Below are 27,649 nucleotides of genomic sequence, written 5' to 3'. Positions count from 1 at the left end.
CTAATTTCAATTACAGAAGAATTTATGATGAAGATATGGCTCTTTTCAACATGAAAAAAACAAAGATTAAGTTTGATAAACCTATTTATGTAGGGGCTGCAATATTGGAATTGTCCAAATTACATATGTTAACATTGTATTATGATGTGTTGAAACCTTTTTATGGTGATAATGTAAAACTGATGTACATGGATACGGATAGTTTTATTCTTGATATTCAAACAGAAGATGTTTATCAAGATATTGCACAGCCTGAATTGTTCAAATACTTTGATACCAGTGAATTGCCAGACCATTTGAATATTCAACCCCACAACAAAAAAGTGCCCGGCAAGTTAAAAGATGAGACACTTGGTGATGTTATTGTGGAATTTGCTGGGTTAAGTGCCAAGGTGTATAGTTTTAAAACATGTAGTGCTGTTGTCAAAAAGGCCAAGGGTATTGGCAAAGTAGCTGTGGAAAAAGAGCTCCAATTTGAAGATTATAAAAATTGCATCAAATCCCAGAATTTAATCAGAACATCAGAATCCAGAATTCAGAGTGTGGATCACTTGTTGACTTCAAATGTTGTAAAAAAAGTGGCTCTGGACCCATATGATGATAAGAGATGCATTTTATCATGTGGCATACATACTTTACCATGGGGGCATTGTGATTTGAAAAATGGCAATCAATGCCCAATTACAGAGCATGATTTGAAATAAATAAACATGCCTATGAACTTATTTGGGTTTAAAAAACAAGGTATTATGGACCTGCCAGCACCACAACCCTCCTCTGATATGCTGTCTAAACTGAGTGGCTTGTTAATTATTCATCTGAACAGCATATTTACAGATGTTGATGATGAAACAGGCAAAATATTGTACATATTTAACAATAATTTAAATCATTACCAATTACCTGTAGGTGGGCAATTGCAATTTATTACAACCCCTGAGGGTGATGTTAAAATTTCAGTAGGGAGAAATATTTACAGAATTAAGCACTCAAACATGGTTTCTGGCACTGTTTATACTGTTTCTGCTGGTGACTGCTTATATATTGAGGTCCCTGGATCCTATGATAAGCTTATACCCTTTTTTATAGAATTAAGAATCAGGTATTCAATAATAAATAACTACTAAACAAAATGCCTAATGATATTTTTGGCCATACAAGACATGAAGATCACAGTGATGAGATTCTGATGCTTGATGTCAGAGTCAAGAAATTAAGAAGTGATTTACAAGCTTTACAAACCACACTCAATGCCAGTCTTCAATTAGAAATTACAAATTTACAATCACAATGCATGGACCCTCTTCTTAAAATTGATTCTGAACTTAAATTATTGCTTCAGAAATATACTGACCTGGCGACATTAGATAATTTTCAAAGTTTGGAAGAAGCAGTTGCAGCTCTTCAAGCCAGATTTAAGACCCAGGCCACCAGCTCTGAGCAATTGAAACAACAATTGGAAGAGCAAATAAATAATGTCCAGGCACAGCTCCAAACAATTGTCAAAAGCATAAAATCACAAGAAGATTTTGATCTAGTGATTTCCACTCTAAAAGAACAGATTCAGTCACTCCAAATACCTAATCTGGACCCTCTGAACAATACCATAGCCGAGGTTAAAGAAAAAATTGAGACACTTGAAAATTTTATGAACAACTTGCCCTCTTCTGATGCTTTAAATGCAATAACTCGGAGTGTGGCAAATATTAAGCTGCAACTTGAAACATATGAAGATTTTGGAAAAATTCAAAGTTCCATAACCCATCTTGAAGGTACAATAGCAGCAGTGCAAAGTGATTTGGCAAATGTACTAGAATCCCGATTGCCTGGGATTGTAGATACCCTTGTCAGTGTCCAGCAACAGATCACAAAGCTTGAAAACCTCAACACTGAATCTGAACTATCTCATTTTCATCACTTGATAGATGATATCCAAACAAAACTTGAAATTTTACAACAATCAACACCCACTCAGGCAGATATAGCCCTGCTCCAAAATGCTATGCAAAATGTGGCTCATGCTTCTGAATTAAACACTGTGAAATTGGCACTTGAATCTTTGCAAAATACAGTATCAAATCTGCCCACATCACAGGAACTTAAAAATATTAAGAGAGCAGTGAATAGGATATTGAAATCAGAAGATATCAAGAATATCCAGGCAGAGATCAAACATCTCACTCAGACAGTGGCCACTCTTCCAACCAATCAACATATTAATGAATTGCATTCCCTGTTTGAGGATATCAGAAGACAGGTCCATGATCTTACAGCTCAAAATTCAAAATTGGCAATTGTTGAAAATTTACAGCAAATTGTAGCTAATATCAAGACACAGCTAGGGACCATGGAATCCAATCAAGCAAATGCTCTGTCTCTTTTTGCCACCCAGCTTCAAGAAATTGTGCAACAATACAAAAAACTTGCTGTTGACATAAGAATCAAGCCGGGGCACGATGAGATTGTTAGGACCATCAATGAGCACCTTGAATCTGTAACAAGCAGATTGCTAACAGCAGAAAAAGAAATAACAGGCATAATCGAGAATCCAAAACATTCAGTAATTCTTGAATTGTACAGCATCCCCAACAAAGAATATGATTCTCCATTTACACCGGGTGGCAAAATATATATGCTGTCCCCTGCACAATTTTATTACCAATTTTTTGTTGGGGGCACATTGAGACCAATCAAGATCAAATATTGGCTTCAGCCACAGGCACATCACTACCCTACCTTATCAATAACAAATGCTGATAACAAAGTGAAAATCACCAGTGTAGAGCTACAGAATTTTACAGACCCCAATACATTAGAAACAGCCTATGTAGAAGATGATGGCACTTTGGAATTTAAAATACAGATAGGGGACAAATTATATTTAGAAAATCCTGCAGTCTCAGCTGCTGAACACCCCATAGTTGCAATATTCTTGTTTACATATTATGTCTAGACAAATTATTGTTGATGAATTACACAGACAGGCCAGACATAATTTTAAGAGACTCCCTGTAGTCACAAAGGGCATAGATGATTTATGGCAGAGCGACTTGATTGAAATGTCAAGTGGGGGGTTGAAAAACTTAGACAAAATCAACAAGGGCTACAAGTATCTACTCACTGTAATAGACACATTTTCAAAATTTGCCTGGGCTATGCCACTCAAATCTAAGACTGGAACATGTGTTACAGAAGCCCTCAGGACAATCATCAATCAGAGTGGAAGATCACCGCGCTATTTGCAAACAGATAATGGCAAAGAATTTTATAATTCAGTGTTTCAACAATTTATTAAAAGCCAGGCAATTAAACATTATTCGAGTTACAGTGATCTCAAGGCCTCAATTGTAGAGAGATTCAACAGAACCTTAAAAAATCTTATGTATAAACAATTTACACTGCAGGGTAATTATAAATGGATTAATATTCTTCCAGAACTTCTACATAAATATAACAACTCGGTCCATTCCACAATCAACATGAAACCCTCTGAAGTAATAAGCTCATCTGATGAGCAAAAATTGATCAGCACTGTTTATTATCCTAAATATCGGCCAACAACAAGAAAGGCCAGATACAGGGTAGGGGATCAAGTAAGAATCAGTAAATATAAGCACTTATTCAAGAGAGGCTTTACAAGAAACTGGAGCACTGAATTATTTACAGTGGTTCAGGTTAAACCCGGGACCCTTAACACATATATAATAAAGGATCACCGAGGAGAAATTCTCAAAGGCAGGTTCTATGAACAAGAGCTCAGCAAGACTAAACAGCCTGACACATATCTCATAGAAAAAATCATCCGCAGAAAAGGCAACAAGTTACTTGTCAAATGGCTAGGACTCCCAGAACACAGCTGGATCGATGCAAACAAAATAATAATATGAGCACCTGGGATGTTATAAAAAGGCTGCCAGAACCTGAACACCAGAATAAGAGAAATGGCAACTTGTTACCTGATAATATTAGGTGTCTTATTGTTGGGCCATCTGCTTGTGGTAAAACTACACTAATGGTTGATAATTTTTTATTGGCACCCAACTGGTTAGACTGGAAAAACAGGCACTTGTATGTTTTTTCTAAGAGCTTGGAACAATTAAAATATCAGCAGCTGATGAAGCTATATGATGGACTGGATATAGCCACTTTTGAACCAGATGTTAAGCCACTTCATGACTGTCTCGATAATTCTGTTGTTGTGTTTGATGACATTATATTGGATAATCAAAACAAGGTTAGAAACTTCTTTACACAGGGCCGACACAAAAACATTGATTGCTTCTACCTGGCACAGACTTTTTCAAAAATACCCAAGCAGCTGATCCGAGACAACAGCAATTTTATATGTGTGTTTCATCAAGACCATACCAACCTCAAACACATACATGATGAATATGTAGGTGGGGACCTGAGCTACAATGATTTTTCCAAATTTTGCAGCAAGTGCTGGAACCAGGACAGTTATGGGTTTGTCACAATTGATATGACAAGAACACCCAATAGTGGCAAATACAGAAATAAAATCAACAATTTTCTAGACGTAGAGACGTATATAAATAAACATGAAAAGGCCAATCATTGATGATCTTAAGTTAAGAGATTATCTTGTAAAAAGATTTAAGGGATGGAAATCAGAGAACCGAGGAATTTATGAAAAACACAAACAAACAGAACAGCCTGTAATTGATGCTATTAATAATTTAGGTAAGAATATCAAAACTGTTACAGAGCAAAATCAAAATTTGCTCACAGAGCTTGTACCTGTAGCTGCTAGGAACATATTAGATTATCCATTCACCCCACTTTCCAGTATTCATACACCTAGTCCTCCTAGAAGAATTGAAGCTAGTCAGGATCCTATTGAATTGGGTCTTCTTGCTCAAAAATATTTAACCACACCTAAAGACAATAAAGATGAGGTGTTTGGCTTATATGCTGACACAGAGCTTGATGGCAGCATTATTCATAGAATTGGCAATTTCAGAGTAACATTTATGGGAGATGATATAATTGTATATTCAGAATCTCGTCTCGGAGAAAAAGGTGCTTTTGTTAAGTACACCGGCACACCTGGATTATGGGAACTCATGACTAGGAAAAGGCCTGGCAGCTATACAGATCAAGATTATGAGGATTACAAAGAAATATTAATAAAATCAGATGCTCTATACCAGAACAATGATCCCACACAAAAAAGAGTCAAGTCTAGCAGTGGGGCAAAATACAACAATTTAATCAAGCCCATATGGTCACAAATCAAGACTGGCAGTGGAATCAAACAATACAACACCCTGCCTAAAGAATTTGTGTGGGTTGATGATGTCAGGAAACTTGTAGATAGGCTATTGGTGATAGCTGGGGAGGAAAATGCTGGGAACCACAATTTTTACAATGAAAAGGTTGGAATTATGGACATGATAAGCACAAAATTGTCTAATTTTATAGTGAATGATCCTAAGGGCATTGGATATCTCATAAAAATTATTAATACTCTACCACCTAAATTTTGGAATGTTTCTGAGGGTCGGGGCCTTGTTAATGACATTATAAACAAGCTGCCATTTGAACTGCACATTCCAGGCTATCAATATTGTGGTCCAGGCACAAAATTGGATCATAGATTAAACAGAGGTGATCCTGGTGTTAATCCCTTAGATGCTGCTTGTAGAGACCATGATATTGCATACAACACACATTCTGATCTTGACAAAAGACATGTTGCAGACAAGAAATTAGAAGAGGCTGCATTTGGCAGATTTGTAAGCAAAGATGCTTCTTTAAGTGAAAAAATAGCAGTGTTGGGAACCACCATAGCTATGAGCACCAAACAAAAACTGGGGTGGGGGTTGTGAATATGTATATAATAAACCTACAATGAAGGCCAAGGGTGTTATGTATCAAGTACCTTATGCAGGTCTCAAATCTCTTAAAACTATTGACAGTCTTTTGACCAAAAAGCAGCGCAAGAAAAAAAATTCTTGTATTGCAAAAGGCCATGGAATGAAATTGTTACTTAGCACCCCCCAATTAAAAAAATTACAGCAATCAAGAAAAAAATCACATGTGGGGGGATTCATATTTACCATCCCTGCCATCTTAGCTGCTCTCGGGGCTGTTGGGAGCTTGGCCGGGGGTTCAGCCGCCATAGCAAAAACAGTAATAGATGCCAAGAAGAATAGGGCAGAATTAGATGAGCAGAGGCGCCATAACCTGGCCATGGAGAAAAAAGGCAAAGGTGTTAAGAGAGCCATGAATAAGTTTAAAAAAAACAAGAGCCGCTTACAAACCAAGATATTGAAGCTTTAATCAGGCCCCTGGGCATCAAACATTTTAGAGGTGTGTACATGTCTGATTCTCTACCAGAACAACCACTCAACAAAGAGTGTGGCATTGTTAATTTGGATGAGTACAAAAATCAGGGCACTCATTGGATCTGTTATCTTAAATATTTAAAAAATGAGGCATTTGTGTTTGATTCATTTGGAGGTGTTCCACCTGAAAATTTAGTAAAATATCTAAATTCAGCTAATCTTTATTACAATAATGCCCGTGTTCAAAATTTCAAAGATGTTAATTGCGGACATTTGTGTTTATCTGTTCTTAGATATATGTCTCAAATAAATAAACCATCAATTGAAGATTTTCAAAAAGCCTTGTGGTATCTGAAACATCATGGGGGTATTCCATCTCACCAGCCAAAATTCAATATTGAAACTCAAATTACATGATGACATAGTGTATCCCAAAACAATAGCTCTCAGAGCATTTTATGGCATGTACCTAATCCCCAATATTACACACCACAACAACAAAATTGCAGTTGGTGATGAAAAAATTGTCATCACTCCAGGGCAATATAATCTCTCCACTCTAAATGCTCAATTACCCAGAGGTGTAGTGTTAAGTCAAAATTCTGTCACTCACAGAGTAGAAATTGTATCTGCTACAGAAACAGTGGATCTGGCTACTATTGGAGAGTTGTTAGGCTTTGAGAACAACACAAAACTTGAACCAGGCATCAAACACACTGCTATGAATATACCTAAATTCTTGGCCATAGAGACTCTAAATATTCACTGTAATGTGGCTGAGGGTATGATCACCAAATCAAATGGCATAGGCTCTCACAAACAAACAGGCATCATTGCAACATTCAAACCTAATTCTGAATTTATGGAGCCAATCATCTACAATCCATCCCCAACATTATATTTTCCTGTGTGTCATAACAGAATAGATTATATTGAATTGATGGTCACTAATGAAAAAGAAGAATTAGTTGATTTTGCTGGAGCCACAACAACTGTAATCATAGAGATTAATATTTAAATAAAAATACATACAATGGAAAATATTGAGAGTTATGAGCTACAATCATTCCCTCCAAACAGGAGGACATTTGCAAATTTAAATCAACCCAACACAGAAATTGAGGTTGATCTTGATGTAGGGGATGGATTTATACACCCTCACAGAGCAGATTTATACATCAAATTTGATGTTGTAAAGCTCGATGGAACAGATTATCCGGCAAATTCAAATATAAGACTTGTAGACAATTTTGTACCGCATCTATTCTCTGAAATTGAGATCAGAAAGCATGGCGTTGTTATAAACAGAGTGGATTATCCCGGCATTACCTCCACAGCTTTGGCCACATTAAAATTATCCAAAACCGAGGCTTCATACTACAAAATAGGAGGATTCGAGGCTGGTGATAAGATATTATCTAAAAACCACACTGTGCTGTTCCCCATGCGCCTATTGCCAGGATTCTTCTCAGATTACAAAGATATTATGTGGAAGGGTGGGTTAAGAATCACATTTAGAAGAGCTGCAAATGATAACAATGCTTTGATGAGGTACAGTGCAATAAACCCTACAGGGGAAGCTCTGCCTAATACCCTACCTGATGCAGGCAAATGCGTTATTCAGACTATGGAGCTAAGAATCCCTGTTGTTGAGTATGAAGCCAGTTATGGTCTTAAATACAAAGCTGATATAATAAAACATCCACAAATTCCTCTACAATTTTATACATATCAATGTGTACAGAAGCCCGCAACTGGTACATATTATGAGTTTGATGCTACAAATTCATTCTCCAGTATTCAATATGACATGCCTGATTTTGTGGTGGTATTGTTTCAGACTGGAAGACACAATAATCAGGAAAAAAATTCAAGCAAATTTGATAACTGCAACATCAAGAACATATATCTTAAAAATGGCAGAAATGAGGTATTTCCTAGAGAAAATTACAATTTAGACATGTCCAAGAATGATTTCCTCAAATTATATGAGGCTTTTTCGGCTTTCAAGAGAGTTACTACAGGCAATACTGAGATGTATTACACACCAGATGAATTCAAGGTACAGAGACCCATGTTTGTAATTAACACTTCAAAAAGAAAACAGGTTGTGGTGAATGACAGAACAAACATTAAAATTATCTGTGAATTTCATGAGGCTTTACCTGATGACACCATATGTAGTGTTATTCTCATAGGGGAAAAATCATATGTTTATGATGTGAGAAATGAGAGAGTCACGGAGCAATTCTAGAGGAGCTCTGCATATTGCATTGTTTTAATATTGGATTGAGGCTGGGGTCCAATTAAACTTAAATTGGAAGTAAATATGTGTGTATGTGTGTGTATGTGTGTGTGTCTTGGCCTAGTTTTAGGTGTGGCCAATTTTTGACAAGTTTATGGACAACAATCTCACAGAAGTGCCTTTTTGTAAGTATAGGCACATCAATCTAAGGGGCTCTTCCTTTCTCATGGAATCCATGAGGGCATTTTTACAAAATTCTTAGATTAGAGGGGGTTCCACACTTGAGCAAAAAGCTCATATAAGCATGTTGAGCTAGGTTTAAGTGTGGACAATTCTGCTTGGGGGGAGCTCTTCCTTTCTCGGGTTTATAATAGCACAAGTACCACTACTCATAACTGAAATATCCTTAAACATGCTACACCTTTTTTATAATCAGAAATATAAACTATGAGTCTTTAAATATAACCTATATTATTTTTAACGAGTTTTTCTTTGTTTGCTCATATCAAAATTTGCAGGATGTAAATGTCACAAAACATGGCATGAGAAGAAAATATCGAAGAACGCACGTAAAATGTCCGTGCTTGGTAGAGCGGGGGGAAAGGGGAGGGCGCCATAAAATTAGCTACGAGGCTAGCTCTACCACAGAATAGGTTTCAATATCAACAAATCTTAAACGGTAGTCATTTGCTCCATACGCGTGGAATCTCTGGTACAGTCAATTGGTACAACTAATTTGACTTTATTTCTCTTCAATATAACCATTTTGACTTTATGGCACATTAATTGTACATAGATATAGAATTTACGAATAATAAGGTTCCGTCTTTGGGTGAAGCTTTTGAATGCAAAGTGGGATCTTCCACCTTATGTAAATTTGTGTTACACGTGTAATATGCCCAGTTGCCGTAACGGAGTAAGTGTTGTCTTAGATCGTTGATGGATTCAGACATGTGGTAGAAAAGGTGCTTTTGATTTGATGGTTATTTTTGTATCGAAATTAATTACAAATAACTGAAGCTTTTTTTTTTTAAAACTGTAAATCTTTTATATTATCATGATCAGAAGTTTGTGTATTTTAGGAGTTTCAACCCGGATTCAAAAATTTAAAATTTCAATTGATGTACAATTCAAGGATATTTCTTTTGTATTATATTTGGTGTTTGGTTATTTTGAATTGAGTTGTAAATAAATTCAGTAATTGATCAAGTTTGTTTTCTTTGAAAAGTAATAAGTAAACTTAACTAACGATTATTATTATTATTATATAATATTTTTTGTTTGTTGATTGACGGACTTCTGGTTTGACAGGGTGTTCCGCCGCCGCTGGTCAGCGGGGCGGAGGTGCTGTTGACCCACAAGTTCGCCAGTTATTTTGGTGCTGCTTCCGTCGTGACTTGCATGCGCGTTCTCACTGGTCTGTGGATCGTGGGTGCGATCATGATGGGTAAGTCAAGTACCGAAGTGTGGTTATTATGCATGAATATAGATTTAGGAATCCATACATAGGTAAGCTAAAATTGACGCAGACCCTTACCCGAACTCTGGGATGCGGTACCGAGAGTACTGAGTGAATAGTCGAGGCAAATAAGAATCTGGCATTTTCGGTAGAGACTCCCGGTCTTGGTCGTTCGAGGAGTCGGAGCCGGTGCGTCGCGTACCCGACGATGGGCTGACGGCCTTGAATTCGTTGCAAATAATTATACAAATCGAACCTCTGAATTTTCATGGATTACAACTTATCTTTCTTTGACATTTGTGTATTCAAAAGAAGAAAAGACAAATACTTACTTATCCCCTCCCGCGTTCTTAACAAAAAGCTGACTTGAGGGTTCCGCATAACACCTTTACTTCACAAAATCATTAGATCTTGCCCCTTTCACGTTCTACAGTAAGAATACAGAGTCCGATAAATTTGGCCTGAATCATACTACTCTACACTTAGTTTCCAGGAGTTCTTCCTAAGTTTCAATTTTAAGAAAGGTAGTTCTTCTGTCGTGTGACTTACTGGGAGAGTAAGAAACAAACAGAAGGCGGCACAGGGTACAGAGAAGACTGGAAGCTAGTGATGAAGCCGAAGCACTTATAGATGTTGTTGAGGTGATTTCATATTTAAGCATTTTCTTGAAAGAGTTGGAGGTGCTTTATTGTTAAAATATTAAAATCCGTCAAGAGAAAGAAGAAAAGACAAGACAAAGTGCTTTTTATTCAAGAAGGAATAATGGATAAAAATATCCAAGCAAGTTATCGTGAATTTTTGCCTAAATGTTTCATATGAGAAATATGACAATAATTTTTACTATTTTTCGGTCACCCGTAGGCTTAGGGCCACCCATTTGTATGTCACGCCTCTGGTTTCATGTATTCGTTCAAATTATAAAGTTAAACTAGAATTTTAAGCCAGATAAAAACAATTGTTTTACTTTTATTGTCCACAAAAATTAGCTTTTTCCATCTATTTATTACATTTTTCGTATCAACCCAATGAGTCGCGAGGCCCCTGGCGGTCGACCTCTTCGTCCACCCCTTTGCTACGCCACTGGTTTTCAGTGTCCACGCCTGTTGTTAAAAAAGTTCTCTCTCCATATACCACTCATGCACTAGCGTACGGAGGATTTCTTTTCGGAGGGGGTTGAAATTGTGAAGTTGGATATTACATATCTGCATCTAGTGGGCGAGACAGCTGTAAATTATTTGGTAATTACAATGTTAAACTTAGTTTTAGAAGTTGTTCGAAGACAAATGTAATCTTGGGTCATTTTAAGAAAGTGTTTGCATTTACCTCTCTGGTTTTCCAGAGTTCTTTACTCCTTTCATTGGAAAATTTTGATTCCCTCAAAATTTCTGGAGGGGTTGTAGCCCCATTAGACCCCCTGCGTACGCCAGTGCCCTCATGCCTTTCTGCCTGGAAATTAAGAAGTGTCCTTTTTTAGAGAGAGAGAAATTTTACTGTACTGCATATTATATTTTTCTATTTGGTTATTTTACGCTGTCTCTCTACAGCTTGTTTTAATCGCGACAATGATCTGATAAAATACATATATTACGGACAAACACAAACACAGTGCCAAACCGAGAATTTGAACGTAGCACCACTTCTGCCTTCGTGGCACGTCATATACTTTTAGAGTTTGGAATAGATTTATTAAACAATATACCAATATTTGGTGTTAGTTAAAAATAGGCTGCAAAAAATCTTGTTAAATCTTCGGACTGTTAGCTCAGAAATTTTTGGCTTTATCGATGCTGTTAGACTCCATTTTGCAAACTAGCGAGGCTCTGGCGACCTTCAGCCACAGCCAGTATAATATTCTGTGGGTCTCGTTTTGTGTCGTCCATATAAATATGTGATTCACCCATCACATCGCCATTCATCCTCATCTTCGCGATTAGCCAAAAGTGGCAGAAAAACGAAGTGAAATAAAACAAAGGAACAAATCAATCAATCAACAGAAAAGTACAAATACACAAGATAATTTTTCACGCGAACTTTTAAAAAAAAACAATGCAATTCGACTTTAGACTTCTCCGAATCAATGGTTTGTTTAGAAAGGGAACAAAGCAGATTTATAATTTTTTTTATATCTAGCCCAAGGGCAGGATGCAGATTAATATTTTCAGGATCGTAGATATTGATTGCATAAGATTGTGGACTTTCACCGTATCTCCCCATGATTGATCCTGGTTGTGTGTGACCCTTGCCGCCTGCTGTTGCATCAGGATGGATTCCGGACTCTTTGTCACATCAGCAAAAAAAGAAAGAAAAAAAGTTCTTGCTGGGCGTGTCGATTTTCGTTATCTCTGAACCTAAGCTGATTAGGTTCAGAGACTTTGCAAACACTTAATTGGAGTCAAACGTTTGATCAACAAACGACTTCATTTATACCTGTTGGTATCTTGGAAACTGAAACTAATAAGCAGGAAATGGATTTATATGTAAATACATATTTATGTATCCAGCTGAAATCAGTTATATTTTGTAATATGTTGGCGCATCATGGTATGTGGACTCAAAAAATTCAGTTTTTATTTTCCATCTTTTTACATATATTAGGTTTAGGCTCATATTTTACATATTTTAGTTATTTTTACATATAATTTCCATATTTTAGAACATTTCTCAACACACACACCATATTCGCGCAGTAACTACATGTCTCCGTGTGACCGAAAAAGTTGGGTGAATGTCTTGCAAAATAACTGACAAATTTGAAATACCCTCCCATTACTTCTTGCGATATTGAAAGCAGTTTCAGTCAATATAAATCCATTTTAAGAAAGAATAGAAGGAAATTCACGTTCGAATATTTACAACAAAATATTGTTATTTATTGTTTTGGAAACAGAAAATGAAAACACATTTTGTTCTTTTACAATTAATGTTAATGTAAGCGTATTGTATTTCATGTAGCTCGCGTAGTGTGTTATACATATTATGAAAAAGGTAAATGTTTACAATTTTAAGTCCATATTAACTCCATATTTTGGTGAAAATAACTAAATGTATTTACATATTTAGCACATTTTTACTACATGTAAATTCATTCCCTGCTAATCAGTGTACAGTTTGAACAAATCTGGGTTGATTTTCAATGGGAACCCACAAGTGTGTACTTGACTGTACAAATGCGAGTGGGCTGACCGACAACCACATACGTTTGACTCGGAATGTCTCGAATGCCTCCTCCAGAAAATAATAGGTAAATTCATGTCTGTCAATAATGGCATACTGGTAACATCGTCGACTTAGAAGACCCGGGTTCGGCACCTGGTGGAGGCACGTAGAAGTTCGGATCCCACTTCAAACCAGGGTTGTTAAAAGTCCATGAACCTATGAATTCTTCTTCCTTTTTTCTCGCACAATTTAAATTCAGTCCAAGTTGCGTATTGTTTCGTTTCAATACGGTACTTGGACCGTATGTAAACTGATCCGGAAGAAGAGATTCCTAGACCGAATTTAAATTGTTCCGAAAAAAAGGTCCCTGGACCGAATTGAAATACCTTAAACATAAAAAGGTTTCTTACGGTCCGCAACCCATTTACGCTTGCTGATTTTATCTCCTAAACTGGAATTGAATTTATTTAAAATTCCTGGACCTTTAATAACCCTGCTTTAAACTGTAGGCCCAGTCCTGATTAACCTATCTACACAAAGCAAACTTAAACAAAAACTCGTGTAATTCCTCGTGTAGCTGCTACAGCTAATTTAGGGTGAGGTCCAAGTGATTGCTTTTTATTCACGTACACATCAGTAAGCCAACTGAGAAATTCCAAAACTGGTGAATTGGAAATGGACCTTATTAGGGACCGGATTCCCTCATTCCACACTTGTTACATGCATGAGATGAGAACCTTTTTTGTGTAGTCCACGCGTGTACTTCGTTAACGTCGAAGAACTGAAGAATGCCGTGGGTGGGGATTAATAATGGGCGAGTTGTTTTCGTCCAATCACACTCAATCTTCAGCCAATGGGCTCAGCTGTCATTCTGCTCGTCTACTCCACGTGGAGTCTGTCACATGACTGCGGATACGCTGTTGCCATAGTTTGTAACTTCAATGTGGAGACCGATGGAAAGGTGCTTGTGCGCGGAGGGACAAGGTGGCTTACAGTTGATGTGGAGAGTAGATGTGTGGTCAAACTGTGCGTTGAATGTGATTGTTGCAGCTGGTGGGCGCGCTCCGTGGACTTCAAAGCCAGCCGGTCGTTAACATAGCTAGCGCGTCGACTATACAGTCACATGCAATAAAAATGAAACATCTAGATCCTGAAACACTCGCTATCCTGCAATGCGTTATGTGTGTTGCCTATCTCAACGGCGGTGGTAGAAGTTGCCATTGAAAATTTGCTATTAAAATCCACTTCTCGCCGTGTAGTTAGGCAACCCACATAACGCCTTGCAGGGAAGCGAGCATTTCAGGATCTAGGTATCCCATTTTTATTGCCGGTCACTGTACATTGCAGGGAAATTCCTTGAAACAGGCGGTCTAAATTATTAATAAGGTTCCGAAATTTTTAACAGGCTCTTAGTAGTATCCACCTGTGGATCTTACTGTGGCCACGCACGAGCGTAATTCCCATACGCAAGAGAAAATAGCATACATGACGTGAGTTGACGGATATTATACAATCTCTCTAAAAAAAAAATACTTGGAAAATAAGCAAAATTGTCTAAAGGGAGATGATGAAGTAACCATTGAGTGAAGAATACAAAATTCGGAACTATCTAATTTGTATTCATCCGCTGGTTTTATTAGAGTAATTAAGTCAAGAAGTCTTCGGTAGGTGGTCATGGGAAAGGAAATAAAAGTTCATATGGTCCTTGTTGGAAAACTTGTATCAAGGTCAGAGGAAAGGTGGAAGGACAATATTAAAGATGAACCTGAAGGAAATTTGATAAGATCTAGCTAGCCACCGCGCTACAACGCCAGAGGTCCTGGGTTCGAATCCCGGCCTGGGCATGGATGTTCATCAATTTCATTAGATCATCACTCATCCTCATCTTCGCGATTAGCCAAAAGTGACAGAAAAACAAAGTAATATAAACAAAACCAATTAATTTGGTAGGATCTTAACGCTGTAAGGATTGTACAGAGACCGAGATGGATTTACAAAAGCCGAGTCGAGAACGGAACAGACCCTTCGAGACGAGGGCCTCCCCGATGGCGTAATGGTAAGTCGACCTCCGTGGTGTAGTGGTCAACGCATCGCGCTACGACGCCAGAGGTCCCGTGTTTCGATACCCGGTGGAGGCACATGGTGGTACATATCTCCCTTAAAACTGTAGGCCGAGTCTCGATTAGTCTATCTGCGCATAAAGTGGACTTGAAAAAACTCCTTCGAGGTGAGAACTGGACCGGACCCTTCGAAACTTTCAATTTTGCAATCAGCAAAATTTCATATTTTTGCCACAATCTCCGGCGAAAATTCACTTCAAGGTTAGCTTAGATCACTCTCTCGCCCTCAAATTTGGGGGTGTCCTTAATTAAAATAATTTGCAATGGCATGTGAACTTCTTTCCCCAGACAGCAGTACGATCTAAATGCGTTCCTCACGCGTTAGGATCATTCTGTCATTGTTTTCTCACACTTGGAAAATGAGGCATTTGTTACAATCATAACTTTTTACTGGTTAAAGATACGTCGAAAAAAAAATATCCGGATTTGACCATCCCTACTTTCAATCCCGCCCAATTTTTGCTGGCGATGAAAGAAAGAAAACTGATAGGCAATTTACCGAAAACTGTATGATGCTGAGTGTAAGTCTCTATTAAACGCGCAGGTGATTGCGCAAAGAAACATGTGTATATGTTCCGATAACATTTTTGCTGCAGATTGTGAGAAAATATGGAATTGTACAGTATTCTGCAAGCAAGTTGTTATCCATTCAGTTTGCCGTAAATTATTCGTATAATGTACTGTACCTCTATGTTCGAGCCATTACCTAGTCCATTGCGGTTTTCAATTTGAACACGCGGAATCGTAAATTTTCTCTACCATTATTCTTCATTTTTTAGTTTCCCGTTTATCTACTCTAACTTTGGTTTGTAGTTTCTGGCATAATGTTTTAGGTGATGATGTAAGTCTCTCACCACCGCTTTCACCTCTGGTAAAGGGGCCTGTTGTACAGTTGGCTACTCCCAGCTGACGTTTAAGTGCTACAACGATTTCTGGACTAGAAATTTTTTCAGGGTGGTCAGTTAACTTTTGGTGAAGTGTACAGTTCCGATTAGTCCCTGTACGTCAGGTGCACCGTTTTGAAAACTATTTTTTGCCCATATTTAGCGTTAAATACCAAGAGGTTTCACCATGTGTGTTCTTGAACAGCTGATTACTTACTCCCCCGAGCTCGGCGTTTACATTTTCTGTTCCCTTACGTAATCCTTTTGAGAATTCATCAGCGTGTTGAATGGGCTCGGTTGTATCTCAATTGCTGGGTTTGCCAGTAGAACACAGTTGCCAACTTGACGATTTTAACACTGCGTCTGGTGACAAACCACAAGAAAGAACAATGCTGCAGTTCTTTGAGAGAGACTCGTGCTATTTAGGTTAACATGACAGACTGCGCGAGTTGTGGCGGAGTGGTTTCGGCTTCGAACCTTGGCTAAGGAGTATATGTCCTAGTCCATCTTCTACCAGCAGAACGTGTTTCGTTCAATTTTCCTTGGCACTTGGTAATTAAAGAGGGAAAGGTTAACGGGAACAGTTTCGTGCTATCAAGACAAGCACTGATGTCTGGCGTTCTTCCTACGTTCGTTCCGCCGAGAAGTATTGTTAACCCTATTTCGTATCGGACACAGCCGTCTTACCACCGCCATATACTGCAGGGATTTGACCCTCCGTTATGTTCGTCGGTAAATGTGCTGCACTTTGTATCCTCATAGACCACTTTAATCCACTTGCAAGAGCCTGTCAAGTTCTCGTCTCTGTTTCGAAATATATAGTATAAACAACAGATATAGCGTGTTACCGCACAAACTTTTATATTGATGAAGGGCTTTTCTCGGGATATCAACCAGGTGATTTCCGGATAGACTTTCGAGAGCTAACGTCACTCTCATCTTCAGGAATTTTTTCTTCAGAACTTTTATTTTCTCATTAAGGAAAAACCACTTTCTTACTAAAGGTTTTGTTTGACGCCTCGCCTCGTTTCAACGCTACGCACCCTCGGAAAATTGACTTTTATACTACTAATTCACAATTGCTACTAATGTATTGGCCTTGTAATTACTCACGGACAGAATAGGATTTATCTATAAATAATCAGTTATACAACCGCGCTGTATGTCTAGAAGTTGCATAGTAGCCTAAAGTTAATTTGGTACAAAGGACGGTCAAAAAGTTTTGCACAATCCACTGTAACTTTTTTATTATTTATACTATGGCAATGAAGTTTCATGTGAACATACTTTTGTCCTTTATGTAATGTAGTGTCGGTTTCTTTTCCTGTGGAGCGTGTGTGATATTAGTGTCGTGTGGCAAAATGCATACTGCAAGTGGCGCTTACAAACGAAAACGTAGTTTAATGAATAATTTTTAATTAAATGTGTGTAAATTTTAAAGTATACAAGTGTTATTAATACAGAGCATGCAATTAGTGAAAGTGAAGTACCATGATAACAAAACTGTTAATAATAGTTGGCAGGACCCAAAACAAAGAATAGCCTAGGGTCCCAAATTATATAATGTCTTTATTCTTCATTTATAACATCGGCTCAGAATATGCGATGAGTTACTTTAGGAACCGAACCTTGGAATTCCTGTGGATGGTAGAATTGACCTCGACCTGCTTCCTGTGAATCCATCTAAACATGACAATGGATTGTTTATTGGTTATTTTATTTCGCTTTTATTCCACTTTTGGCTAATCGCAAAGATGAGCGATGATATGATGAAATTGATGAAAGGACACTCACAAAGAACATACATGCCCAGGCCTGGATTCGAACCCGGAACCTCTGGCGTCGTAGCGCGATGTGCCAACCACTCCGCAACGGCTATGCCAGTAGAGAATGATGGGCGTTGAGTAAAGTCTGCAGTGGCATTTGTATCTCAAAAGATGGGATCGTTAGAAGTGTTTTAGAAATATCTTGATAATTATTGCACAAAATAGTCTGTAATTGCCAATAAAACCTTTGTGGTATCCACTTTTTCATTTTTTGTTCGACGCAAGGTTCATAAAAAATGTGTTTGATGCACAGTGTGTACACACTGTATGTTGATTCTTTTTATTTCACGTAAATTTTGTGTTGGGTAATCAATTCTTATGAGTGTCCAGATCAGGACTTGATCATAAGTTGACCACTGAACACGATTCGAACCCGAGATATAAAGTGGAAAAGTTTCTTTTGGGATTATTTGATACCGCTGTGCAATCAAGTGGGCCTTGTTTCGATTCACGATAAGAGGGCATGTTGTTAAACGGTAGATCCAGTTCCGCAAGGGTATGTCCAGAAGTTTTAATCTGGAGTTGTAAGATAATTTTTAAAGGGGAATAGGGTAAATTTTGCACCAAAAAACTATCATCCATTGGGTTTTGAGTCATTTTGGTTGATTATCGGGGGTGTTGCGAGTTGACACGTCCTTTCCCAGTGTACAAATATCTTTTGTTAATTTTTAATCGTTATAACTTGATTTCTGTGTTTATTCAATATTTAAACCTATAACTCATGTCACACAATAGTGATTTCTCTGTATGTGTATATCTTGTAAAACTTGTTGCCATAGGAATTATGGACTTTGTTTTGTTTTTAGTTTTGTGAGTTTTTGATGGTGGTGCAAAAAGTTCTTAAGCTGAATTGTAAGACGTTATGATTTCACAGAAACAATCTTAATTACACATATAATTAATTTGCTTGGTAAGAAGAGAAATACACTTCTTTTTCTTAATAAAATTGAAATGGATTTCAATTTAACCATTCCTTATAAATTTATATAATCCCATAATACAATAACAGGGATTTAAACGTTGCATTCGTTAATACATGAAAAAAATGCTAACTCTTTTAAGTCCTATTACCCATACCCTGAGGGGCATCTCTGCAAGTTCTCGTGTGAACATATTCTTGTTTCATTTACATAAGGTTCTTTGGCTGAAAGATGGTGTCAGTGTGTGTGTGGATAAGTCAGGCCCGTACCCAGGGGAGGGGCCATGGGGGCCATGCACTCCCCTTTGAACCATGAAATATTTTAATATGAAATAAGATCGACGAGTTTGCAAATTTCTAAAAATCTTAATTTTGTTCTTGCATAAATGAATGTTTTTGTTGTGTAGAAATGTCTAGTCTGCAAGATTGGGTACTTTTAGTTGCTATATAATCATTAATGTAAGACTACCAGACATCCGATTTAGCAATTTAGTCGGAACAGTACCGACTTTTTTCGAACTAGAGTCGTGATGCGAAAATGTCTCTTCTTTTTGTCAACTCACATTTAGACATGATCTTTATTGTAATAATAATACCTAATACGCAACATTAAATTTATAAATATATTTTCTCAACAGAATTAACATGACTTTTCAATGGCACTGGCTAAGACAATTCAAGGAAATTTGAAAACACTGTTAATTTGCGGAACACAGGACTATTTGAATACTTCAGAGAATTGAATGTAAGCAATAAACACTAAGCTGTAGACTGTGCTGCGAGACACATTTGTCTGTAAGCCACTGTGTGCTTGATTGTTGGGATGAGGGGCGGGGAGTTGATTTTTTCTGTTAATTTGAATCACAAGTTGCAACTCTACGATTGTACGTTTATCTCTAGCTGTTATATTGCCATAATATTGGTGGCCACGTCTAATACTCCCAACAGTATTTCTCCGACCACCGTGTCAAGAGTGGTTAGCAAAGCGCGCTACGTAGGCTTACCATACGTCCGGGATTAGCCCGAACAGTCCTGGTTTTTTAGTGCTGTCCGGGATGATATCCGGGATTGGAAAATGTCCGGGGTTTTGAGAATCTGAATATGAAAATAGCTACCGGTATTGAATATTCACGACCAATTTTTAAGGTGTTTCAGAAGACTGATATTTCATGTAACAACATTTCTAAAATGGTTGAGTTTGCTATGTCTTAGCCTGGAACATCTGCTCCGGTTGAGAGAGTGTTTTCAATTATGGGGAATATTTGGTCAGCAGAAAGAGGTAGACTTCTAGTATCCACTGTTAAACATCTGCTGAATGTTAAAATTAATTCAGAACTTTCATGTTGTGAATTTTATTATGTTATTAAAACAAACAAACAAGCCATTTCTGAAAAAAGTCATGTCTAGTGAAAAGTTCAACTGAGTCAACTAACAGATAATGCTACCTAGAACAGAGAGGCTTCCTAAACAGCAGAAAATGTATTATTCAATTAAACATTTGAAAATTAATTGATTGATTTTAGAAAATAATGTTAATATTTTTCTTGTACAATTTATAGTTTAATGTTCCAATAAAATGTTAAGGCTTTTAAGTCATTTCAATTTATTTTTGTAAAGAAAACTGAAATTCAGCAGTAACGAGTTGATCGCGAATATGTCCTGGGTTGGGCTAGCGCTACGACGCAAGGGGGTTCCTGTTTCGAATCTCCGCCTTGGCATGGGTGTTGTTTGTGAGTATGTACCTTCATCAATTTCACCATATCATCGCTCATCCTCGTCGTCGGGATTAGACAAACTTGGCAGAAAAGCAACCTAACACAATTTCATTCAATCAACCTCGCAGTATCACGAATTCGGATCTACCCTTCCCCCTTGAAGAAATTATAGGTACGGGACCTAGCAACATAAAGATAAAACACGAATGAAAGGCTGAATATGAAATCTTATTGATAATTATTAGACCTCGGATTTTTAGGTTCTAAAAAGTGTGCTTTTAGGTTCCTAAAATAGGTTCTAAAAATCCTAAAATAGGCTCTAAAATCCTAAAATAGGTTCTAAAAATCCTAAAATAGGTTCTAAAAATCCTAAAATAGGTTCTAAAAATCCTAAAATAGGCTCTAAAATCCTAAAATAGGTTCTAAAAATCCTAAAATAGGCTCTAAAATCCTAAAATAGGCTCTAAAAATCCTAAAATAGGTTCTAAAAATCCTAAAATAGGCTATAAAATCCTAAAATAGGTCCTAAAAATGTTGTTAGGCTCGTAAAATCCTGAAGTAGGTTCAAGAAAACTTAAAAATACTGATTAGGCATAGTCACCGCCAATGAAAATGGGATACCTTTATCCTGAAGTACGCACTATCTTGCATAACGTTATGTGTGTTCCCTAACCCTAACGGCGATGGGAGAACTTACCATTGGAAATTTGCTATTAAAATCCATTCTTCGCCGTATAGTTAGGCAACAATCTTTTCTCATGTTATCCACAGTCAAACTCCGCAATTTTATCTGTGAGGATCATCTTATTTGGTGCAAACTACAATGCTGAAATGTTAGTTTGGAAGACGTGAGTGCCACAAAGCACCGAAGTGACGCGAAACTGAGCAAGACCACACAGATCAGACCACTTTGGACTGTACAGGTAACAGTGGCACCAGACATTTCGCTTTGTTTAGAGCTTTGAAAAATCACCATGGACTTGGAGGAAGGGAAATCGACAGAGAGTACATTTCAAACACGTTCGTCATTGAATTTTTTCGTGCCAAACAAAGCAAATGCCTCTGTGTGACATAAAAATCCTGTAAAACCTATAAATATATATAAAAACCTTAAAAAAAGGCTTGATTTAGGCACATAAACCTAAAAAAGGTTCTAACAAGCAAAATAGGTTTTTAGGCACTATAAAACTTCATCAGTAGCTAGTTGTGTTTTTTTAACGAAACGCTGACATAACTTATTATTTCTTACATATCTGTAAATGAAAAAAATAGGTTAAAAACCTAAAATCCGAGGACTAATAATTATTAACAGAAAGCAAGAATTAAATCTAACACTTAAAAAAAAAACATTTAAAGATTTCAACTATTTTGTAAACTAACTCTCTCTCTCTCTCTCTCTCTGGTGTGTGTGTGTATATGTCATTATGTATAAACATTTTCGGATCTGACTCCTGCCTATAAAAAAATCCTGGGTACGGGCCTGGTATAAGTCATTACCGTTTCGATTAATTAATATGAGCATAAAAATATTCTTAATAAACACAGTGTTGCATACTTTTTAAAGAAAGGATAGAAGCTATAAATATATTAATCTTTTTAATGCTGGAAGATTATGGATCAAGGTGCACTAATGAACATTCTCTTTCAGATTCCGACCGCAGCCATGATTTCCAACTCGACGGAGCTGGCAGCCTTCGTGGCTGTGCTGGTGCTTCTGTACAACGTGAGCTCCACCGTCCGCTACTACCTCAAGTGGATTCTCTTCCTCTGCCTGTCAGGGTTCTTCGCCTCGGTCTTCATCCCGATCATGTTCTTCCGCCCACGGGACTCCAGGAATGCGCTGTAAGTATGGGCAAATTGGGGTCCCCAGTGATAAAGTTGAAGTCCTGATTCTAACGCCACTATACTTCAAAGAAAGTTCCGAGATATCAGTTTCCCCTCTGACAACCATATGTCAAGTCCACGTGGAGCCCAGTATATCCTCCCCCCTCAAACCTTTCGAGACAGCGGTTCCGCACGTTTCCCTGTAGTAAGCGTTACACCATTTGATTTCAATAGAAACTGACTACAGAAGTTCTGTTGCCGGATTATTCCGTGTTTCCTGGCGTCTCCGTGCGCATGGTCCTTTAAACATACCGAACTGGCGTTCAAATCAGGACTTCAACTTTACATGGTCTCGTGGGACCATTCTAATAGGCCTCATAAACTCATGCAAATTTAGATCCTAGTCTTTGACCGTGTAATCAGAGACATTTATATTTAAAACCAATATGAAACATTGTTTTACTTATTGTGGTTGGAATTTCTTCAGTCACCCAACGTTTCCACCCCACGCCTTGTATCCACTGGTTGCAACGGTAGCGTCATTGAGAAATACACATATGAAAACTCGCCCAATGGTCCAGGGTTCGAATACTGGCATGGGTGTTCCTTGCGAGTATCCCTTCATCATCATCATCGCTCATCCGCATCTTCGCGATTAGTTAAAAGTGACAGAAAAGCGAAATAAAATGAACTAAATCAATCTTGGAGTGAAGCAAAGGAGAGATGTCACTGGATGACATTTTTCTAATGCTGGCCGACCATGGGGGCAGAAGCGAGCATTTTTTTCTTCAGTGGTACAGATTATAAGCACATTTTTTTAGGTTTGACTTTTGGGAATATCATACATTTATTTATTGTATGCTTGTTGGTATAGTTGTTTATTTCTTCCTTAAGTTGTGTTTTTCGAATAGTAGACAAAACTGGGAAAGCAGATAATATTGTCAAGTAGTAGTAAAGCTAGAATGTATCTCCATTAAAATTAATACGGTTATTCAAAGATCCTCTTAACATTTATAACATCTTGCCTAATTCTAGACTCTTGTGTGCTTGCTTAATCATTGTAATATATTAACGCCTCAGTTATAGGCCTGTAGCTGAGTAGGCTCTCCAGAGAATTTTGGTTAGGGTGGGCTCACCGGGGAGGATTGGGAGGGGGATACATTTGCACGTGATCTCGGCTTCAGTCGTCATGGTTACTGGCTACTAAGATTTTCCCTTCATGCATTTTTCGTCTATCTGTATATTTTTATGCACATTTTGTCTACCGTTCTTACTCTATTTCGTCCTGTTTCTTTATCTTATCACTTTTTCTTTCTGTTCCTCCTCCTTTCTTTTTCTACCTTCCACTCTTTCACTTTTCCCGGGTTTCTTTATTTCTTTCTGTTTATCACTTTCACTGTATTTCTGTCTATCACTCTTTCTATTTCTACATTACTGTCTCTCTTTTTTGTTCTTTCTCTTTCTTACTGACTTTCTCTTACTATCTCTGTCTTGCTTTCTCTCGCTTACTTTCTCTTTTTTCCTCTCTATTTCTTTTTCTCCCCCTCCCCGTCTCTGTATACCATAAATGATTCTGAAATGCCTATGTGCTCTTTTAAAGTAAGGAAACTCTATTTGACGGTGGGCTCTAGCCCATCTCTCTCCACCCGGCGGCTACGCCCCTGCTCCAGCTTATCTAAAACTATTGTTACAGGAAGTGGAAACTCGTCCAAGAATTTCCTAACCCAATTTGCCATGATTCACGTGCACATGGTCTGACATGAATACATCCGCAAATGACTAATCTTTGGAACATCACCTTTCGCCCTTTTATCAGAAAACTTAGATGCATACACTTAACTATAACCTTCAGTTGGTGTCGTGGTTTGCATTTCGGTGCACGTGAAACGATATTTTACTCTTTTGTTAGTAACTGAAAGCAAGGCGTTACTTTTTCTGTAATTGCGTTAGTACTCTAAACTATATAAAATGACACTTTTCTTATAAGATATAAGAAAATATAAATATATATTTGTCAAATTTTGTGAGCCTAGTGTAAATAGCATTAAATTAAATTAGTGTGATGACAGCTCGAAATATGATGTCCAATAATTTTCTGCAAGACAAAGTTCCCTATCACAAGGTACGCCACACAATGCAAAAGTTGGAACAGCCAAGCCGTAAAGAGCTTGATCATCCACTTTATTCTCCTGATCTAGCCCTATCAGATTATTACACGTTCCCTTAATTTGAAAATGCACTTGAAAGGAACACATTTACATAAGAATGAAACTGTAAAAGTCTGATGCATTTCTTTCTATTTCGGCTGGTTTGCGTCGCTTTGTACGAACACATGGATGTCTTGTCCAGGGTCCAACCCATAGATAAAAAAAAAACAAAACAAGGGGTTCAACCTGGAACCTGTGTCTTCGTAGCGTTTCGTCATAGTTCATGGAGCCGGGTGTCAGGAGAAAGTGAAATAAATTGACTCTGTTGCAGGATCGTTGTAAGCAGTACATTGCCCTTGAATTGGAGTACGTTGAATAAACTGCTGATTTCTAAATGAAAAATATAAATAAAATGTTCTCTTTAATGTACGCGTGACCATAGGCAGGAAACATTTTCGGGGCGGGGGGAGGGGTTCACTCATAATTGTTCCCATGTATGTTACAAGAAATTTGAATAATAGAAACAATAACAATAATGATTATTAATTAGTAATAATAATTAAAATTTTATAATAAATATCTAATTGATTCCAAAAGTATTATTATTATTATTATTATTATTATTACTGCTGTCCTTATATCCTTGAGAAGACTTTTCTACTCTATCCGTCAGAAGTGTGAATATGCAGCTCAACTGTTTTTATTTATTTATTTTACGTTTCATGTATTGTATACTGAAATGCACAGTTTTATATTTTGTTATTAAATTTTAGATACCTCAAGAAAAAGCTTTAAAAGTAAGAGAGGAATTTTAGTCATAAAGTTTGTTGTTTGACCATTCACATAAAACTTAATATTTGGAATTTTGAAAACTGTGGAACCAGTTATTCTTTGGATTAAATGGTAAAGCATAACCTGGTGCCTGTATTGTAACCTCAATTTTACGATCTAACGCTGTTTCTCTTCGATTATTCTGTTCGAATACTAAATAACTGGACTTTTTTTTTCTGTTTTGAACAATAAAACTAACAAACGTTCTGCTATTTTGTAACTTGCAATAAACTATTTCAATTCGGGGGGGGGGTTATATGGACCAGTTCGATCCCACTTTCCGACGCTCATATTGTTCCTATACTTACCAAACAGCATTATGTACAAGCACTATGCACTATATAAGTATGTGCTTTATAGGCCCGCATATAGGTTAAATTTATGAACTATATAGACCGCTGGGTGAAGGGTAGTGGATGTAATGCACTACAAATCTGGATATCCTAAGTTTGAACTCTTTAAACCCTTATCGAAGAGAGAATTTAAAAGTTGGAAAGGAAATTTTGGGACAATCGCAAGGGAATTAGTCTGATCCAGGAACAGCACTGGAAAGAGGACAGCTGAAGTGAAAATGAAGGGGTCGCAGGTGGGCTGCGATTCTGAGAATTAAACCAGTTTCGCTCAAATTTCAGAATTCAAAATGTTTGAAAATTCTATCTCGATCATTTCAGAATTCTCTCTCTGTTGTATTTATGTGAAACTGCGAATTTTTTTTGAGAATGTGTTATAAATGTTAGTTTCTGAACTCCCATTAATCCAACATGCCAGAAGTTTCTGGGGGGGGGGGGTTGAACCCTAAACCCCCCCTCTAAATACGGCCATGAATGTATGTAGTACTGTTACGAGTAAATACGTCGCGTGACTTCTCTCAAGTAGTGTTTTCTAACCTCTAGAATTTGAATTTAAATTTTAAATTTTGGGTGCGTCAGCACGTAGGCTATTTTGCACCCGGCACTTTATACGGGGTCCAGCCCCTTAACCAGAACTAAAATAACATAACTGCAATGTCGTTAAAATATTCTGACCGGTTAAAAGCTGAGGCTCTGTAAAGAGGCACTCAGCACACACAAGGACAACACACATAATTATACTGGCTATAGGGCCAGTCGCCAGAGCCTCGTTCGTCTGCAAAATGCAGTCCAGGGTGTACTACATGGAAGTGAGGTTGACAATTGGGTGTCCTACGTGGAAGGACCACCCCTTACACCCCTGTAACCTCTAGATTATCATATTTAAATAAATTAGGTTTATTATAAATTAATGAATATAAAATTTAATCTTGCATAGTCCGTAATGAAAAGAGAACAGTCTACTCGCAGTTATGTGAAACTTTTATTAGTTATACTCTTAACTACGTAGAATAAAGTAACTCTATAAGTAATTTATTCTTGAGTCCATATTATATAACAAAGTAACATGCCACATTCTGCGTGTAAATAAACTGTAACAGTAACACATTCGTGGTTTCTTATGGATGCAACTTTCAGATAAATTGATCTGCATTATTAATTTGGATAATGAAAGAAATTGCATTACAAAGCAAATACCATAGTTACCCCTAACAAAGCCATATGAGTGCATACAATGGAAACCATGGGCTTTTATTCGGAGTTTATTGCAGTTTGGACATTGGTTGCTTGTAAGAAAATGCACGATCGTCTAGAACGCTGTCCATTGTTTAAGGGTTCCATGCGTATGCTGGGTCTCCTCTATCGTTTTACCGAAATGAACAACCTGTCTGCTCTCAGCATTTTTTACAAATCTTTCGTTTCACCTAAAATTGAATACTGTTCTCCGGTCTGGTCTATGGCATGCCCTTCTAATTTAGATAGACTAAATTCTGTTTTAAATTTCTTCCTGGCCATTGTTCGTTACCGAATTCCATCCACTAAACACCTACAAAACCCTATTCTTCTGAAAACTTTAAATATCCATCCACCTCACGAGAGACTTAAATTGGCAGACCATGTATTCCTTCATAAAATAGTTAATGGTACCATCAGAAGTGACAACCTGTAATTTTTGTTTGTGTTATTACTTTTGTTGTTATTTTTATTGTTCTTTTTTTACTGTTTACATTCCAATGTAAAATGGCTAACGCTGTGTTTGGAATTCTTGTTAAATAAATAAATAAATAAATAATATTTGTCGTTCTTTTGTTCCTCAGGATGCCCGCATGGGGCGCCCGGCAAGTCTCCCATCTCCTAGGGTT

General features: G+C 37.4%; 1 protein-coding gene across 5 annotated transcripts in view; it reads left to right on the top strand.

The window, feature by feature from the left end:
- The window catches only part of LOC145998919 (1-acyl-sn-glycerol-3-phosphate acyltransferase alpha-like), an 80,552-nt gene that overhangs the window by 23,436 nt on the left and 29,467 nt on the right, over window positions 1-27,649 (top strand). For 4 of the 5 annotated variants that reach the window (XM_083135688.1, XM_083135689.1, XM_083135691.1 and 1 more), the window contains exons 2-3: window positions 22,284-22,477; window positions 27,605-27,649. The exon at window positions 27,605-27,649 is cut by the window's right edge and continues 89 nt beyond it. In XM_083135688.1, the coding sequence (XP_082991814.1) occupies window positions 22,299-22,477; window positions 27,605-27,649 (224 nt within the window). In that variant the 5' untranslated portion in view covers window positions 22,284-22,298. Of the gene's footprint in view, window positions 1-9,867; window positions 10,004-22,283; window positions 22,478-27,604 lie in introns of all 5 variants that reach the window. The other variant, XM_083135690.1, reaches the window with a different exon arrangement.

Source organism: Lepisma saccharinum, chromosome 14 (assembly GCF_977018435.1).
Source record: "Lepisma saccharinum chromosome 14, izLepSacc3.1, whole genome shotgun sequence".
Lineage (NCBI taxonomy): Eukaryota > Metazoa > Arthropoda > Insecta > Zygentoma > Lepismatidae > Lepisma > Lepisma saccharinum.
The sequence above is the reverse complement of the archived record's forward strand: the minus strand, read 5'-3'. Positions and strand labels throughout refer to the sequence as shown.